At 43.2% G+C, this 19,798-nt stretch overlaps 2 protein-coding genes across 4 annotated transcripts; both read right to left on the bottom strand.

The window, feature by feature from the left end:
* Positions 1-1,056: 1,056 nt before the first annotated feature.
* LOC119223271 (proliferation-associated protein 2G4-like) lies at positions 1,057-6,334 on the bottom strand. The gene is made up of 13 exons (XM_037480484.2): positions 6,127-6,334; positions 4,470-4,598; positions 4,276-4,381; positions 4,098-4,167; positions 3,848-3,940; positions 3,696-3,759; positions 3,518-3,596; positions 3,354-3,432; positions 3,135-3,268; positions 2,928-3,022; positions 2,198-2,325; positions 2,014-2,067; positions 1,057-1,930 (listed from the first exon to the last, which is right to left on the bottom strand). The coding sequence occupies exons 1-13, from the start codon at positions 6,212-6,214 to the stop codon at positions 1,871-1,873; spliced, it is 1,179 nt and encodes a 392-aa protein (XP_037336381.1). The 5' UTR covers positions 6,215-6,334; the 3' UTR covers positions 1,057-1,870.
* Positions 6,335-6,981: 647 nt separating this feature from the next.
* Positions 6,982-18,531, bottom strand: LOC119199286 (receptor tyrosine-protein kinase erbB-3-like). Of its 3 annotated transcripts, none has more exons than XM_062564639.1 (28): positions 18,255-18,531; positions 16,380-16,534; positions 16,100-16,286; positions 15,620-15,745; positions 15,468-15,530; positions 15,207-15,325; positions 14,677-14,818; positions 14,437-14,550; positions 14,219-14,336; positions 14,060-14,133; positions 13,665-13,755; positions 12,984-13,186; positions 12,721-12,853; positions 12,525-12,618; positions 11,671-11,828; positions 11,519-11,575; positions 10,867-11,008; positions 10,644-10,763; positions 10,409-10,507; positions 10,075-10,260; positions 9,840-9,995; positions 9,676-9,751; positions 9,404-9,550; positions 9,228-9,325; positions 8,960-9,145; positions 8,809-8,880; positions 8,232-8,523; positions 6,982-8,116 (listed from the first exon to the last, which is right to left on the bottom strand). In XM_062564639.1, exons 1-28 carry the CDS (start codon positions 18,331-18,333, stop codon positions 7,209-7,211), a joined length of 4,395 nt encoding a protein of 1,464 aa, XP_062420623.1. In that variant the 5' UTR covers positions 18,334-18,531; the 3' UTR covers positions 6,982-7,208. The 3 variants fall into 3 exon arrangements, with proteins under 3 accessions (XP_062420623.1, XP_062420626.1, XP_062420629.1); XM_062564642.1 differs by having other exon boundaries at positions 8,969-9,145; XM_062564645.1 differs by lacking the exon at positions 6,982-8,116 and having other exon boundaries at positions 8,398-8,880; positions 8,969-9,145.
* Positions 18,532-19,798: the final 1,267 nt, after the last annotated feature.

Genomic DNA, 19,798 nt, shown 5'->3' with positions numbered 1-19,798 from the left:
CTCTGTGGTGGGACAGGTGGAAAAAAAACTAAATCCCTAAATAGTCAGTTGTTTCTGTTTTGTTTGTATGTATACTACATGTGTTGTTTGAAAATAAATTGTAATGGTAATTTGTCATTGTGAAACATGAACATTGTGTAAATTACCAATGGTCTTCATCTTTTCGTTTTTATATGTAGTAAATATATGGTTTGAAACCAACACTTTTGATGTTAATGAATCCTTTCTACATCCTTTGAAGCTTAATATTTAGTATGTTATTTATTTGTTATTTTTATTTAACATTTTGGTGAAAATACACTTCAACTCAAATAAATTTAATTACAAAATGTGTTTTTAGACATTTATATACTATATAATATATTCCATTACTTTTGGGAACCAATTTCAAGCACCAAAACAGTTTCCGTTAATACCACCAGGTGGCGGTATACATGTATTTATCTGTGCCCCTAATACGATAAAGATAAATCTAATGAGGGGTTGACAGCCATAGGTAAGTGTAGCTCTTTGGGGACGTGTGACCACAGCGGTGCATCAATCCCAACGCAGATGCAGATGTGAATCCAACACCCCACGCGCGCACACACACACGCGCGGAACCCGCCGACCCCCAACCTCACTTGCCATTGCTTGCCACTGCCACAAGGAGGATCTCGCAGTCTCTCAAATACTGCAGGGACTCAAAAAATCCTGTGTGGGCAAGCAGTGTCATCTTGGATTAGAGTTCAGTCCCAGACTGGAGATATGGGATTGCTACTGGCTGCAAAATCTCACCTCAATATCGGTCAGCAGGGAGTTTGCTGATGCTTCTGAAATTTAAGAATTATTTGTTTTTCAAAAAAATGTCATGAATTATTTAATGTTTGCTTTTCTGTAAGTGGAATTGTTGGGGGTATTTTCACAAGTTCCTTATATTACTTGAAAATTATACATTGTTCATTTTTAAAATTGATGTAAAATAAAAATCAAAGGATGCAGTCATACTCTTCATAAGTATGAAAACACATAAAACACAATAACCAACTTAATACAGTTTAAAAACAACCACACAAATGATGTCAGGTGGCTTTTTAATGTTTCCAAAAATAGTCTCTAAAACTGGGATTTGTTTTACAAAAGCATCCATATATCTAACAGGTATGGAATTCTTATGTAAACACAGACTGTCAGACTTGATGGTGGCACCCGAAGACTGAATGCGGAACCCCTGGCAGGAGGTATGCCATCCACGATGGAGAAATACGTTTTTGCTATTTAAATGACTTAATTTGGTCTTCAATTGTAAGTTTTAGAAATTGTTAGCCGAGTAACCTACAGTAGCCTCCTAGAAGTGTACTGAATGTACTGGCAGACTGACCTAAGCCAGAGTGGTATAAACGGGGAAACTATGCTGATCTCAGCAGTAATAATGGCCATTGGCATGCTTTTAACTTCAGGATTCAAGTGTTGCACAAGATCAGGTCAACTTTGTTTCCAAAGACAGGTTTATGACGTTAAGGAAGTTATCTCACTGCCACACAATTACGCGGACACAGTATTGTGCATTCATCATCCTTTGCCGCTCAGTCAAACTCATTTTATTTTCCACATCTTTCATGGACGAAGGCTCAAGGTCAAACAAATGGTTTAGAATTTCCTCTTTTGTAGCAGAATTGTTGTCCACTGTTAGAAGAAGAGGACGGTCTCAAGTTTATGGGATTTACTAGAAATGTACTTGTATTATAGGTGGAGTGAAAAAATTTAGGAGCAGCATCATCCCAAAATGACATCAGTTAGAGGTATTCACAGCGGCTACGCCCGCATGCGCCTCGGACAGCAGGATTCATGGCGTCTGTTCTTTGGGTCGTCAGATGTCTGCCCGAGAAACTTATTCTGCAGCGTCAGTCTCCATTGCCTGTCCGGTTGCAGTCTCAACAGTCTTTGAGGCCTTTAAAGACATAATTGATTGCAATTAGAGGGATCTTTTTAAATGGGAATGTGAGTTAATTCAAACAGGTCCCAACAACTCACCTTCTTTTTCTTCTTCTTCTGGGTCTTACGACTGGCAGAGCTTTCAAGCAAAGCCTTTCAATGACAAAAAGACAAAAATTACTTTCATATTAAAAACCTAAACAGAATTCTATAGTGACACCCTTGGTCTAAACCTCTCTTTTCAAGAAGGGACTGCAATATCCCATCCGTCAACCCATTGTACCTTCAGCTCTGGGTCCTCCACCTCATGCTCAGACTTGTAGAGCTCTGGCTCAAAGAGGCTGTTTGTGATTCGCAGTGGTCCGTTGGGCATGAGCAGCACGGTGAACTTAAACTGGGCAACAACTTCCCCTGGAGAAAGATGGAGTTACGGTTGCATTAAACAGTCCCGCTGAATATACGATGTGCAAATGTTCCAGTTGACATAGCAAAACAAAGATCGGAACCTGTAAAGTTATAAATTAACTGATTATCGTGCATGGATTATATCATAATTATTCAGACTTCCCTTTGAATTGCATGGTAGAAGAACCATAGATGTTTTTTTGTCCAACATATGCTTTTCTCTTTAAGAAGCTCTAGAACTTCATTTGACTGCAGATCAATGTGCAGGAGACCGGAACAACGTGTTATTACAAGAAATAAATCTAAACTAATGCCAACAATGCAGGGAATGACTAAATCGATTGCAGAGAGATAAAGTCAGTCTAAGTAAAGCTTGCCAGGGTTCCTGCAAGCCCTGAATCCTTCCCACAGGTATTTGGCTTCCTTTAGAAGCTGGGACAGGCTGAAGGCCTAGTACTACTTTGGCCCTTTTTCTTTCACAGTCAAGTACATGTGAAGTCTTCCAGAAACTTCCTGACCACCTCAATTAGTTCACACACGGAAAAAAAACCCTACACTGTGTGTCCTGCACTCAAGCAGTCAGCTACATCCCTCCTTGTTCCACTCACCCTCTTTCTCCTGCAGCACATTGAACGGCTGCAGCAGTTCATGTTTGGCACACTCAACCACGCCTAACCTGGCCTTGCCTTCATCCTCAAACGCTCTGAGGACACAAACAGAAGTGAACAATGAGATGGTGAAATCTGGGAAATTATTTGATTAAAGATTTCTTTTTGAAAGTCAAAATATTTGATCCAAAGTTTTAAAGATGCTACCTCAGAGTGAAAGGCATTGTATCAAAGCGCCTCTCCATCTCACTAAAGAACGTGCGAGATGTCTTCATCTTCAAGCCGTACACCTTGTTGGGGTCTCGTTTGTAAACGGTGGTCCTCTGACCGCCATCCTTTGCCTAAATTGACAAACCGTGTTAAAAATACCTTGCCTGGAACAAATTTTAAGCAGAACAAACACATTTTAACCAAAGTTCCTCTCACCTTGCCCTCTCCGGTGCTGATAAGCACATCCACTGCATATACTTCATGGACCTCGAACTCGGCCTTCTCATGGTCCTTTCTAAGAATACAAAAGTGATAAGCTCACCCACAGGCCAAAACGCTCCTCAGGTCAGTGACAGGAAGCACTTGATGAGGCCACTCACTTTTGCTGGTCCGTTGGGTTTTGGATGATCGTTTTCTCCCCATCGATCACGTGTTGTTTGAGCTGATGGGAGAGCATGCCTGCACACATGGGAGGGATAAACCAAGTCAGTGCATGTTAGGAATATGTACTGCTGCGACCCTCGATCTTACAGGTGCAAATTGTTCACTAACACCCACCTTCAATAGGGGAGCACTTGAACGACTTTGCAATCTTGTTCCAGGCTTCTGTGACCTGTTTATTCTGATGCGAGAGATCATTGTGTTTATTAGACGAGGTGTTGCCAGAGAGGACATTGCTCATCTCAGTGGTCACGGTGGGAAACTTTTACCTGATTTCCGGGCTTAACAAGACGCAGAGCCGCCTCAGCACAGAGGTGAGCCGCTTTGATAACGTCAGCCTTCCGTCCAGTCAGTGGGTTGTCCTGAAGAGAAACAAAAGGACAGATAAAGCGTTGCATATCCTGAAATACCAAAGTATTAGTAGCTGTGGTGTGACAGTCGGTAATCAAGTCAATTATAAAACAAATCACGAGTATTGTGAATAAACCAACGAGGGCTAAATTAACCATGATGACATACCTTGGTCACTCCAACAACTAAGCTGTGAGCGACATTTGAGATGAAGCCATCAACGTGCACTCCCAGATCACTGAACAAAAAGAACAGGAAAACTTGAACTACTGACAAACAAAAAAAGTATGAACTGCAAATAAAATAGTAACTCTAATTGTACACATCAACGCATTCGGTAGCTTACATCTTTACAAGGTCTCCATCCTTCAGCATGACATCGGGATCAGTCTTCAGAGGGGAGTGATGGCATACACAGTTGTTAACGGACACACAAGTAGGAAAAGCAATACCTGAGAAAGAAAGATGCAATAAGGGACGGCCGAGTTAGGGACGGCGATGATGACAATAATAAATAATGAAATGCAACAAAGGACGTACCTTTCTTCATTTCCTTTTCCTTCTTGAAGATCTTCCCGGTTTCGGCAATGACGAAGGCATCTCCCTTTTCACACAGGCTGAGCACAGAGACTCCAGCCATAGCTGCTCCAACCACTGTCTTTAGCGCCTCTGCAAGACAAGAAACAGAATGAGCCATGCTGTCCTTGAAATGACACGTCAATGACCGCGTTTGTAGTGCTGGTCTACAACTAACAATTATTTTCCCTTTCAAGGCTTCTGTTGATTATTAACTAGGTTGGTCAATTTATCATTTGTTAAATAAAACGCGAGAAGATAGTGGACACCGTATTTCAGAAAAGGTCTTTTGCTTGACTGTGTACGGCTCAGTCAAGGGCGGGAGCATATGACAGTGTGACGGAGCTGAGGCTACATCAAATAGAAGATATATACGTTTGACACGTTCCCTGACAGCTGTACATCAGCAGGAAACGGCATACTACCTATAGCAGTAAGGCCCACAGAACACGTAGTCACTCCCGAAAAGACTCCAAGGAATGAATGAAAATGAAGACTGAAAATTCATTTTGAGCTGTAGAATTTAAATTTTTTTAGACTTCTACAAGAAGCTTGAGGAGTACATTATCAGATATCGGTGCATTTCAGATCACTTGTAGTTTTACATTGAGTTTGACGGTGTGAATGTAAAAAATGTACTTTATGTGGCAGGAAAGTCAGCTGTACAACTAACAAAGTGGCAGCTACATAAAGACTATTGTTAAACTGACCTAGCAGCTGTGCATAAGTAACCTGAGTGGGAAGGTGTGCACTCTGGAGTAAGTGTCTGTCCTTCCGTTAAAATTGTGAACTTTTTGTTTGGAGTGAAGACATCCAAAAATGACATACTTTTGATGCCTTTAAGTTAGTTAGATTTGCATTGGATTTACATTTAAATAACTTGCAAATATGAAATCACACCAATGATGTGGCCTTGAAAATAATATGCCGTTATTTAATACAGTAATGGCGTATTCATGTTAACAAATTCAGGTTTGCGACTTAAAAAGTTTGTAAATCTTCCAGTATTTAAAAGTAAAATATATAAATTAAGTTTTAACATCATAACTACTGGGTTTTTAACTCGCTTTATTATTTACTCCAGTAAATTCAACGTAAATGTACTTGTAAGTTAAATGATACCATTTCAATCAAACAGATCTTCAGAATATTACATAACAATTGAAGTAGTCTCGACGTGATGAACTGTTAGTTGTATTTAATATGAACTACTGTACTACGTAGGCCTCTTCGGAAACACTCCGTTTCGCCATGCAGCTTCGTACTTGTCATTGTTATCTGTTACGTTAGCAGTTGCAGCTAGCTAATGCTAGCTAGTGAGGTAGCTAGCACTGCCACTGCTTAGCTAGCTCGCTGACCAGAGTAATGTGACAGCAACGTGTCGCCAGACGAATAGGAGCCATTACTTTATAGAAAATATATGCCTAAATACATGGCGAGCGTTACGTTTCCAAAGTGCCGCTCTCTAACGTGATCTAGCGCAATCGTTGCTGCGGCACATGGCACAGCTGCTGCTGTCTGGGTATGACTAGCTAGCTGACAGGGTTAGCTAACCTCAGACGGATCCTGATGCTTATGGATCGTTGAGTAAAACGCTACGTGCACGCTGCATTTCACTTACGATTCGCAATCTCGGCCCCCATCTTATACTTGGTGACCACCAAGTCGTCGGCGATGGTCAGCTCCGGTGTATCGTCATCTCCAGACATGTTGGCAGTGTGTCCTCGAACTCAAGAGTAACTTTTTCCCCAGCGTGTGTCAGTCAACCAGAGGATGGACCACGCTGCTCTCTGCATCGGCCCGCCCGACGTCAGTAAGCAGGCTAGTACTATCTCCAAATCCCGCCCGCTGCCAAAGAGCCGCTGTGCAATCAAGATGGTTCCCTGCCTACTCTTGGGGCATCGGGCATTACATCCGAAGAAGGAAAGGTTGATATTTGTAATCATGTAAAGCTTAGGCTGTGTAGACGAACATACTTGTAAGTTAATCACTTTAAATGTTAGAGTTAAAGACATTAAAGGTGTATTTAAAAAACACTGACCAAATACACATGATACTATGGGATCGATTTGAAAGTGATAGAAAAACAAACAACCTATTCATACAGTTCCCGTTACCGTCCTTTAATGATCCACGTCAGGACATTTCAAAAGGGCTTGCCGAATTCTTTGTCATTAAAACTGTGCGTTTTGGTAAAGGTATAACCATGCCAAAATTGAATTTGAACAAAAACGGAAACTTAAAATTAATCTGTCACTTCTAGATAGTCTTTGATCGGTCTCTCTCCAAATCACGCGAGTGCAACGCCGATTCATCTTTTCTCATGGTTTCTATGGTTTCTATTCCTCCATCTCATTTACGGCTGTTCATACCATACAGTCCATGATTATGTTTTACCATAAGTGATGTGCAAAGAAAACATACAATATATATACAACCCTGATACAAAAACAATCAATAACACAGGTGATTTGGTACTTGAAAAATATTTGAATTTTATTAATTCATATCATAATTCTTCATAAAAATTGTACAAAAATACCCTTCTATTTCAATGGAACACGATCACCCCATTTTACTAACTATTTCTTTTATCTTTCAAAGTTTGTTGGTGCAGCTCAAAGAAGAAAAGCTGGACAAAAACCCACATTTATGACAGGTACTAACAGAGCTGTCGCTATCTCTCCGTCCCAATCCACATTATTAGGTGCCAACAGCATCTGGCTTAAGGAACAGTCTGCTGTGCCAGTAGTCTGGGTTGTCAAATGATGTGTTGCTGCCAGGCTCCCCCATGCCAGCGAACACCTTGATGTATCCCCCAATCCCTTCACACCTGTCACTACCCATCTCATCAGAAACAGCTTTCCCCTTCAGTGGGAGGTTCTGGTAGTCTGCCTGCTCCCACCCACTGGGAAGCACTCCAAATCTGGTCATCTCCTCATACTCCTCCACCATTTCACCCCCCGCTGTGAGCACATCTGGCCTAGGCGTGACCGCACCGCTCACATTTCCCTGAAGTGCAGGTAATTTGTTTGTGTTGTGGTGCTTCTCCTCTTCCTCCTCAAGCTCATTTTTCAACAAAACCACTATTTGGTCCGCTTCTGCTGTCTTTGCTGCACTCTTGGGAGATGTTTGCCTCCCACATCTCTCCAGGGCCGGAGGCTCTCCCTCTATAGAGTTTGATCGTCTGATATCCATGTATTCATACCTGCCTATCCCTTGATCTGCCCCTCCTTGGTCATCTCTGATCCCACTATCAGAGAATACTGTGAGTGAATGTTTCTCTGTGGAGTTTCTTTGCTCTGTAACACCTCCTTCACAACCCTCATCTTCAGGCTTAATCCTTTGAGCGGAGATTTGTGTCAGAGTTTCCACGTCCATAGTTTCCTCTCCAGGTAAAGAAGCCAGCGTCGGTGAAGGTAATGGCGAGATTTCGAAGCCAACTGCCACTGAGGTGGCGTCTGCCTGTGATAAGACGCTACTTGTCGAGCTAAGGGGAGCAGCAGACTCTTTGCTCATGATTTCATACTCCTGAGAGGGGTATATAACCACAATAGACAGATTATTATGGAGTCTTGAGTTTCTTTGTCCGGAATGGGAGACGCTGCAGACTGTGTGCCGAGACGAAATTTATGGAAGAAAAGAGATCACATGACATGGTTATATATTGTTAACTAAATCATTTACTCAACAGTCATCGGGGGGGGGGGGGGGCTGCTATTTTACCTCTCTGTGGAGTAAGATGTGGCCCAGCCAGAACGTAGCCGTAGTGGTCCACCTCCTCTTCTTCCTCGGCGGCCCACACTTTATACGAGGACGGACTTGATGCTGATGAGAGCTTCCTGTGCCGGCCAATGGACACACGAGGAGTTTCCCTCTCAGAGCCAAACCTGGCCCTGCGAAGACTCCCAGTCCGTGAACCCTCCTCATGCCGCTCTGCCTCTCTGCCACTCCTCCTGAACTCCGACTTCTCGGGCAGCGTGCGCACCGAGCTCAGTCGAGACCTCTGAAGCCACAGCTGGGACGGATAAGGAGAGATTTGAACTGATGCAGCAGCTCATAGGGAATTAATTCTATTTTTAAAAGAGACCTGTGCTTGGGATTGGAATTACACCTTTTCATGTGTCTCACTTGGTTGTAATGACTCACTGCGGGGCCACCACACTTCATTTTAATACAGCTAAGAGAAACATTTAGTAATACTGGAAATAGAAGAGAAGCCAATTCTATACAATATCACCTGTGCAGTTGTAGGAATGCGTTGGTTTGCATGCATGTGTGTGAGTTTGTGTGTCTGTATCACCTGGCGGATACTGTCCACGGGGCTGGGGTTCATTGGCAGATATCCAATGGGTCCAGTCTGAGAGGTACCACTCTACACATCAGGGAAGATAGAGTGTTACGTTTCCCTTGCCTCTGATCTAGCCACAACGGTCCAACAACAAGAGTCTCACTTTCAGTACCCTGTACGAATTAATCCGAGACCGGGACAGACTCCAAGATGGGGAGTGTTGGAGAGGAGGAGTTGTCAAACCATCCTCCAGTCCTTCCTCATGTTGGTCTTCCAAATCCGCTTGCAGAAGTCCTCGCTCTGATTCCCTTCGCTGGAGCTCGACTGAGGCAGCTTCTCCTCCTTCCACCTACCGAAATATGAAGAAGCATTTAGGGATCAACCTCAAACAGCCGGTGGGCTCTAGTCTAAATCGAAGATGGCAGCCTCACCTTGATGACAAGATATCTCGGCGGGTCTCTTGCCATGCGAGTAAAGTCGCTGGCCAGCTCCTTGAAGGTCGGCCTTATATTTTCATCGATCATCCAACCTGGAGAGAAGATGTGAAGCATGTCAGCTCAAATCCATGTGTTTGTGCCGGCTGGTTGTGACGTTTCGTGGTACTCACATTTAACCATGACCATGTAGACGTCTATGGTGCAGATGTGGGGCTGTGACAGGCGTTCGCCTTTCTCCAGCAGACTCGGCACCTCCTGAGGCTGAACGGATGAATAAGGCTCCGCCCCGAACGACATCATCTCCCACACTGTCACCCCTGTCCCGGAAGAGAGACGCCAGATTTTGATTATTTGATGCCAGCCTTCTACAGAAGAAAGTGAATTTCATTAGTGCTGCTGTATATTGTGACACACTCAAACAAACAGTCCTGCATCCCCTTACCATAACTCCAAACGTCACTTTGGTGAGTGTATCTTCTGAACATGATGCTCTCCAGGGCCATCCATTTTAAGGGAGTCTGGATCAGGTGACATACAGACCTTTCAGAACTTGAGGAGACGGTAAACTCCTCTCAACTGTGACGTATTAAATGTGTGAAAAAAAACCTTGGTGTCGGTGTAGATGTATTTCTTGTCGTCAGGATAAAGGAGGTCTGCCACACCGTAGTCAGAAATCTGGACCTGGTAGTCGTTCTTAAGCAGGATGTTGCGGGCGGCCAGGTTCCTGTGGACCATGCGGTGCTCCTCCAGGTAGTACATACCCTGAGACACAAACATCCATTCGCTACATACCCTACGTATATTTTCAAAACACGCGGTTGCCTCAAAATAACCGACTTACTTTAGCAATCTGCACACACCAGTTCAGCAGGCGCTGGGGGTCCATGCTGTTCTTGTGATGCCTGATGTGCTCCAGTAAAGAGCCCTGTGAACTAAGCTGGGTCACCAGTTGCAGACTTGGACCTGGACAGATGCCCAGCAGCCGAACAATGTAAGGATGGTCCAGGCTGCCCATGGACAGCATATGCTACACAGAGGCAGAAAACACTGTTTACAATTGTGACTATGACATGATACGTGACACTTTGTACGACGCCGTATACATATGCGACTTTAATTGCTGATGCTTTAATGCTGAAACGTCTTTCAGGAGTGCAAGAAGCTCTGATTCTCACATCGGTGATCTCGGTGAAGGTCTGTCGGCCTGAGCTATCTTGAATGGTTTTAATGGAGACAGGGATCTTCACAGTCTCTCCCTCCGGAGTCCAAACACCCTTGAAACGATTAAATGCACAGCAGCATCCGCATTATTTCACATGAATCCGTAAATATTTGTATTGCTCCGCTAAGGTTATAAGGCCACATTAATCAATGGATTATTACAGACCAAAGCTGAAGGTTAATAAATACCTTGTGCACTGTGCCAAAAACTCCCAAGCCAAGGGCTTTGATTTTCTTCAGGTCTGCAGGCCTGAGGATGCGGGCATGAACCTTGGTGCCTTTCTCTCCGGGACCGAGTGGCTCAAAGCTCTGTCAAATAAGTCCCAGATGTTTTCTTTCCTCTTTCAATCAATAACGCGTGTCACAGTCAAAGCAAGGTACTCATCTGGTTCAATGGTCTCTAAAGTCTCACCTCTCCGCTCTCCAGGTACCTCCTCATGGCTCTCTTGCGGCGGATAGCCAATCCTCTGTGGTAAAGCACGCCCAGGAAGAACAACACCAGGCATAATATCAAGCCGGCCGGCAGACCTAAAGCTATGCCTGTGATCTGACCACTGCATAGGGAAGCAGAGAGAGACGCTAATGTGGAGATTATGGCTGAAGGCGTGAGATTCACAAAAATTGATTTGAAAGAAATATAGTGTGAAACAATATTATTTGTAGAATCCATGCTATTTCTTATAGTGTTGAGGTGAGCGAACGTTACAGCACATATTTGTTTTTTTAATTAAATTAATTCAAAAGGATATAGGACAATACAAATCTCAACGGACACGGGCTAAGAGATTGTACATTACTGTATAAAGAAATATCAGTAATAGAGAGAAGCATTGGACTGCAGAGATTGAGTTCATCACTCTGCTCTGTTGGAAGGGGAAATGGAAAGAGTAGTTTAAAAAAATCTACTTGTATTTCTATTTCAATTTTGGAATATTGGATGGATTTTTAATAAAGGTAATGTCTCAAAAATTGCAACACTAGCCCTGCGTGTCAGTATTGATCCATGGATGATAAACACATTGCTATGTAGTGTTTTATCGTCACCAGTAGGGGGAGACACTCACCTGCTTACTGCCAGTCTAGTTGCCTCTAAACAATCATTTAATCCTGGGCCTGAGCATCTGTAGGAGATAAACACATCATTGATCTGATAACTGTTACACAATCCAAGATGAACACAAGTATGTACACAAATATCATTTGGGTCCAGTCTCACCCCTGGGTGCAGTTATGGTGACACGGTTCACAGTGACCTTGCCTGTTGGGGTATTTGAAAATCAGTCCTGTCTGTCCATCATTTACCCCAGTGGGACAAGAGGACATACAGAAGGGACCATCTTGAAGGTTGGCGCAGGCTAGACACTTGTCTGCACCCTAACACAGATACGTACGGAGGAAGACACAAATGGGAGAAGCTCTGCATAACTCTGTGGGGAGGGTTTGAAACGTAATTAAACAAGACACAGAATAAATGATTCAGACCACCGGCTACATCATTCCACATGATTTATGTGTATAATGGAAAGGAAGGGGCAGAGAGTCAACACAAAATGTGTTCATGTCAGGGGAGGAAGGTGCAGAGAGGGTGATCGGCTGCAATCTGCCATCCCTCGAGGACTAAAAAGATTGTAGCCGACCCGTCTCACCCCGGACAAATCCTCTTTGAGCCCCTTCCATCTGGCAGGAGGCTGAGGTCCATCAGGACCAAGACCTCTCGCCACACTAACAGTTTCTTCCTGTGGGCAGTCAGGCTCATTAGCAGAGCCCGGGTCCCATTGACTGACTCTGACATCCCTTTCTCCACCGGTGATATGTCTGACATATTTTAGTGATAAATGTTCCTGATTGCTGAATTGAATTGAATGAATATTGAATGAATATTCCCTTCTAATGCAGTAAAAATTGGATAAATAACAAAATGCAACTGAAAATTCCTACAAATTGGGCCACAATCAGAATCAGAAGCCATTTATTGCCACACATAGAGGAATTTGTCTTGATGATTAGTGTAATTTAAGAATATAAGTAAAATAAGATGAACATGTATAAACTATCAAAGAAAGGCATTACCAGTGCAGTACAGCTGGACGCCCCAGTCTGATGCTTGCACTCTGGATGACAGGCAACGCACTCGCCATCAGGTCCTGCAAATTCCCTGGGAGCACTTTGGAGACAATATTCAAGTAATTACACGATCGTGATGATCCAGACATTCATCGCACGAAGCCACACCAGTGGGAATATCAACAAACATGTATTTACTGACCCAGTGAAGAAATTACAGCTTCCAACGCATGTCCCCTCTCGGCTGTAGTTCCTGCAAGAGAGACACTGGTCGGGTCCCGGGCCCCAGCATCCTGAGTCTGAACACAGCGGGTCACACACATGGCCCTGCGCAACTGCACACAACATGAGAAGAAAATGAGCAAACTGATGAAGGCAATGTACGTGGGCTTCATTTTTTTTCTGATTGGCAATATGTGGGATTGATGAGACTTTGGGATTCGGGGTATTTCTGTGTCGCCTCACCGCACTCCGCCAGCGGCCTGTTGTTGTTGAAGTTGTTGACTCGAACTCTGCGGCCTCTGAACAGCTGCAGCCAGTTTACCGTGTGGTGGTAACAGAGGTTGGCATTCTGACTGATGTACACACTGCCGTCGCTGATCTCCCGCAGAGAGCGCAAGCCCAGGGAGGTAAGAGTGTGGATGTGCATCACCATCAGAGAAAATCGCCTTTGGTTGGAAGATTGGAGGGCGGATGGGACACGGAGAAAAATAAATAAACAAAGGAAATTAACCTTTGAGTTAGCTGCCATTTACCTATATGTATATCTACATATATAAATACATATACATATAATGTATATATATATATATACATACTGTACGTTCAAACAGACCTGGTGAAATATTTACTTCCATTTTGCTACACTTGTTTATTTATACTAGATTATATCAGAGGGTGTAAGAGAGCGGCGATGACACACAGTTGTACTAAACACTTACCATGTGATACAATTTTTTTTTTAGTTTTGGTGAGAACAGAAGAATTGGAGGCAGTTTGAAGTCAGTAACATTGCATCAAAGTTCATACCATTTAAATATCTGCACTTTCTATAGAGAATAAAATCTTGTTGATATATTTTTTTGTTCTGATCTAAATGAGTTTCCTCAGAGCACCAACATTAACACTTTAACAAACAGGCCTTACTTGTCAGGGGACCTCCCTTGAATGGTTGTGAGACTCGAAAAAACCGACAGATCATTCAGTTCTTCGGGCCACGACTGGATGTTTAGGATATCTGACAAGTGATAAAAATCAACATAAATACCGCACAGGTATTTAGGTTATTGTGGTCCATTAATAACATGTCGCATGATCATATTTCCTATTATTAGATGGACAATTTAATGGCGATAGATGTTGTATAGAGCAACACACTGCTGTCATGGGTCCAAGACGTATTTCTCTTCACTGTATTTATCAGTGTGCTTTGAAAAACGTTATTGTGTCATTAATAATGTCAAGTGAATTCTGCCATGATATGTAAAACTACTACAATGCATCACAAAGGCATTACTACCACCAACAACGTTTCTACACACCTGTTATTTCTCGGACGGTGTGAAAAACCTCCAGCTTTTTGGCATCCAACGCCGGGATGTTCTTGAAGTCATCTCTAGGAGCAGTAAAACATTGACTATGAACCAGCGGCCTACACATCGCTGCACACGGCGACCCCCCAGGCAGGGCAGGAAGCTTACCCGAGAATCCCCGTGACCAGGAAGTGGAGGCTGCCCTGGATCTTGGTGCAGTTGATGAAGCTGTCGATGTTGCTGGAGTCCACCGTTTGTCTATGCTCAGCGCCAGTGCCCTCGCACACTACAGGGGAGAGAGCAAGCGGCATCTCAGGCTTCCGTGGCAAAATATACACATTACATAATGTAAGAAGCGGCAGAAAAAAATGATGATAATAAGCAACCTTTTGGGCAGAGTCCACTGCAGAACTCGCACTGCTTCTGGCCGTCTCTCTCCACCTCCGTCTTGTCTGGCGGACAGACGCTCACACAGGAGCTGCCGTCCACCACGAAATGAGCTTTGAGGAGCAAGACCAAAAAAAAAAGAACAACACTGTGACACGGGTTTGAAAAATCAGGAAGGCTTTCCACACTTCCACGTTGCGCAGTACAAGATGTTGAGGATACAAAGACGGGCCACTCACTGGGACACTGGGAGACACAGATGGATCCGTACTGATATTTGGCATTAGGGTTGGTCTCCATTTGAAATGTCTGCTTGTTATAGATCAAAGTCTGTGGACACTGAGGCACACAGGCTTCAGAGTCGTTGAAATGACGACATGCCTACACACACACACACACACACACACACACACACACACACACACACACACACACACACACACACACACACACACACACACATTTGAGCAAACATATAAGGTTTTAAATCTCTGCAGGGATACTATCAAATAAAATGTATATTACTCCAGCAAAAAACACTGCTTGGAAAATGGGAACTGAATCAAGAGTCCTTAAAACAATTGGTGTCTCTTAATATAACCAATTCTATTATACTATTATTCTATTATTACTATATATAAGCATAAGTAAAAGAGACAAAACCATTTGAAAATATATTTCTTCTTTGTTAGTGAAGAACCCCCCCCCACAGTATAATGTTTGCAAAGACTGCCTTTGTCCTAATTACTTTTAAAGAAGGAGTACTTACAAAACAATCAACATCCAGAGGGCCTTTACATCCCGCTGCACATTCTATGTGACAGCAGTCCCTCGGGCTCATCCCAAAACACCGACCATTACACTGTGGAGCGCACACCGTCTTAGTCACTGAGACACACAGGAGAGACGGGTTGAACAGAGGTCACCGACGTGCACATGTGTGTGTATTTCTGTCTGTGAGGAGAGGCAGGCAGTCAGGAGGAAGGAGGAGAGAGTTAGAGCACAGGGGATAAAAAAGATGGCCACTCACAGATCTGACATTGGTCCACGTTTGGGCCCCAGCAGTAATCTCCACAGGATTTATGGCAAGGCCCTGAGAGAAGGACACGGACGCAGTTCTAATAAGAGAAGTATTGAGAGATCATTTGGGGATGTGTGAAATAGGAATAACCCACCACCGACCTTTCTCTCCATTGTGCTGGATGTCAATGAGAGCGCCGTTGTCCCTGATGATGTCTTGCCAGAAGACCCAGGGCCCATAATTTAGGTACTTGTTGTTGATAATCTGTACTCCTCCCTCCAGAATCTCTGTGAAGAAGATGTTATGGAACTCATATCACATATTGTGAAGGAGCAGACCCATACAGGTAAGTATTTGACCACCCAATGTTCTGGTAGGAGTAGCGGGCTGAGATGCTCCCCGCCTTTCAGACAAGAAAAACTGCACATTCAAACTACCTTCCAAAAGGCTTTTTTGTTGTTGCTGGCTCCTGTCTGACATGCGCTCTTGATTAGACTATGCCCATTGTAAAAAGTTATCAGTAACACCTGTGCTTTCCCTGCTTTGAGTCTCTCCCCATCTCACCGTAAATAGTTTTACACCAATTATGAAGACATGAAGCTTAGCAGACAGTCAGGATATTTGGAGGGGGCTGTCTTTACCTGTCAGGTTCGCGAGGCCCAGCTGGCGCAGGCCGTTGGAGCCATCCTTGGGGTAGTTGAAGAAGACAGAGAGAGCAAAGCGTCTCTCATAAAGGCTGTTTCCTCTGATGACCCGTAGTTGCCCCAGAGGAATCTCCTGAAAGTGGTTCATGGCAATGAGGACATAGCCGGTCACCTCCCGGATGGCCTGGAGGGGAAGAGGAGGGGCACACTTCTACAACTTGTACAATATCATTTGACAGACAAGCCAGGGGAGGGGGGGGAGTGGTGATTTTTTTACCTTGAGGAAGGAGAAATCCCGGCAACTCTCGATCTGAGTGATCTCCAGGTTCCCCATGATGATCTCACAGCCCTCGTACCGCTCCTTAATCAGGTTGTACTGAATCTCCTGAGAACCTGTGGAGCTCAGTCCATTCTGCGTACCGGGACACACCACTGACAAACGTACGCAGAAATGGGGACAAATATAACTATTACATCTGGTGAGAAGAACCTCCGTGGTTGGGTATGTTTAGCTTATTTACTACACTTCATTCAGGTTGATCGCATGCACTTAATATCACCGTCAACTCATTTGAAAACGATGCAATGGCTGGTTTCTGTTCATTTCTGTAACACTTGAAAGTAAATAATAATAATAAAAGATAAAGATTTTCCACCATAGTGAACAAGTCTGTATCATGTTTTGTCAGTTATCATTGCAACATGATGCGCTGCATTACAATTCAACAATTATGTGATTTTGACAACAAACAATGTGGTCTGTGGTGATTTGACAATAAATGTTCCTGTATGTTGATTTATTTTGTTACCATATACATAAATGAAAAAATAAAACGCAGTTGAAAATGATAAGCATAGCCAAAGCAGGTATTTTAGTGTGAGGGTTATAGTGTGCTTTATTCATGGCCTTGGTCTACTTGATACAGCGTCTGATGATGTTCTGGCTGGAGAGTTTGATGTGAAGCACAGCAATGCGGCCAGGCTGTAACCCTGGTACGTGGAGCAGTGCACCAGTACTCCGGCCTTGGGGCTGATCGAGGGGAGGTTGAGGGAGAGGGACTTTTCTCAAACAAAGTTCCTCATTGTGACAAAGCTATAAATGTGGACAGTGTATCCCAGTGACTGAAGAGTGATGCAGTGACAGACAGTGCTTCTGTGTGTGTGCATGTGCATATGTATGTGAGTGTCTGGGGGTCTGCGTTGCTGAGATCATACCAACAGACAATGGGGCTTGTGTGAATGGGACTTTCTGGCAGAGGGAAGGGAAATATCACGAACGCAAGGAGAATTGCACACTATCTTCTATAATGATCAACAAAAACTATGGAGCTGGCCCTTCATGTGCAAAGACAAAACACCTGCAGCTGTCAGAGCAACTCACATTTCCTGTCTATGTTGGGAACACGTAGAGTTGTAAACCAGGATCTTCCAGCCGTACAAAAGTTATGTCGATCACTTCCATAAACAAACTTTAGGGTTGTTGTGTGCGTTTTTGAGAGGGAACTTCATGTTGAAGTATGACTGTAGTGGATCCCATTTCTCTGTGCTCGTAATCGTGCTATAACGGGTGTCTTGAGAACGCTCATCCTGGAGTGTTGCATGATTATTCAGACTATTAGCAATTAAAACTCATGCATGCAAAAAAACCTGCACAACATACAGCTAAGGATATTTTGAGAAGAAAAAGGGTTTTCAGCTAAACAAAAGCCACCATTTGCTGATTTGACCGCATCTATCAACATGAACATGACTAATTGTTCTCAGTAGCTTTTTACAACTGGGATCATTGCCATGCAAGCTATTTAGTCTCCACGCAGGGCTTCAGTGTTGCTGCCAGCCATCACTAGCAGATTATAAAGTGACAATGTATTACTGCATTAGGAGCCTTGATGAGAGGCAAAAAGCTCTTAAGGAAGAGAGCATCTATTGCTTGAACAAAGAAAAACACAAGTGAGGGTTAATAGTTTATCAAATGTAGCCCCTTAAACTCTGACATGTCTAAATGTCATCCATGGTAATGGTAGATATTATGATAATTCCAGGAAGAATTCTGTGAAGTAACAGGCAAACTCAAGAAGAACTTTTTACATAGTAATAATAATGTCAATTAAAACAAGCAAAATGTTTCATGTACACAATAAAATCTCCTTACCTTCATGGGTTTGGCATGATGCTATTTGTAGGCACCGTGATAATGTCAAACTCAGTAATATGACTCCCCACTTGATCATGTTGATTTCAAATCTTTTTAGTGAGATGTGATCATATCACATGGGCTTAGGTAGTCCTGGGTGGATGAAAATAAAAATAACGCTCTTTCTTTGATATATGTGAGAAAAAAAAAGTCAAAGTGGAGGAGAAAAGCAGCTCCTTCCATCAGACTCCGTACTAAACATAATGAGAAAAGGGAAATCGCGCCCAATTGCAAAACTAACAACAACAACGAACAAGTGGCAGTTCATTAGGATGCCGGGCGTCCCCTCCCAGACACATGTGATTGGACAGGAGCCCGATGTGTTCACCAATCAGAGGTTGATCCGTCATTTCTTTCTTTTAAGAGCTGCTGCCTCAATTGTTTCACTGCCCATCTAATCATGTTAGATTAGAATGTTTTTATTATTTTTTACTATAAAACACCCTAAGCCCATATCATTGACATTAAGCTGAATCACGTTTAAATGAATGTGCTTTACATGCCAAATTACCTATGTTTGCGAATTGATTACAACAAGCAACTTTGAATACAACAAACAAATGTTTGTGATCTTTGCATGTGCACCAGCGTTAACACCCTGTACCCTATATGTTCCATTCTGTGCAGTTCTTTTGGTTTCATGTTGTCAGCTGCTGCATGAGGAATCAGTACTGTGGCTCCCTGTCAGCAGCCCAGTGCTGAGTGACCACACTGTCTTCCCTGTAAAGAGCAGTATTGTCCCCAAAGCCCTAAACTGGTTAATCACCTCTTTGATGCGTATGGAGCGGACTGTCACAATGGGGCACATTGTCGGATGGTCAAGTGACTTCTGAACCCCAAACAAGAACAAGCTTAATTTGAGAAAATGCTTTCAGAGCAAGATTCCTGAACATGAAACGGTGAGTGAACGCCTCGCTAACGGTTAACATCCGTAACTGACATGTCCCGTTAACTTTAGTTTGTATGAGTCCCTGTGTGGGAATTGGTCAATCATGTATCATATAGTTCAAGTAGACTTTAATTAGGGTCCTCACTACGACTAGTCGTAGAGGAACCTATTGTATTTCAAGGAATTATTATTATTATCACAAACCTTTTTGAGGCCTTTATCATATTCAAAAAGTTGTTACATTTGGCATGGATATCCAGACTGTTAAAAAAAATTGATAATTTTTGGGTCTCACATTTGTGTATAAAGAAATGTCTCTATAGCGCCCTCTAGAAATTTAAAGAAGACCACACTAGGCCAGTTTCCGCCCCCCGATGTCCGTTCAACTTGAAAGTTGGCACACAGCTTGTCTTCGGCATGCTCTACAAAAAAGTCAATCATGGTATGCAAATGCGAATAACTAGATTTTCCGCCATTTTCAATTTGGTGAAAAACACATTTTTGGCAATTTCTCCGAAAAGCTGAGTTTGATTGTGACGAAACCTTTTTCAAAATCATCCAGTGTGATCTTGAGACCTTAGGCTCGGAAGAATTTCCAAACTATGTGTGTAGG

The sequence above is a fragment of the Pungitius pungitius genome, chromosome 1 (genome assembly GCF_949316345.1).
Source record: "Pungitius pungitius chromosome 1, fPunPun2.1, whole genome shotgun sequence".
NCBI lineage: Eukaryota > Metazoa > Chordata > Actinopteri > Perciformes > Gasterosteidae > Pungitius > Pungitius pungitius.
The sequence above is the reverse complement of the archived record's forward strand: the minus strand, read 5'-3'. Positions and strand labels throughout refer to the sequence as shown.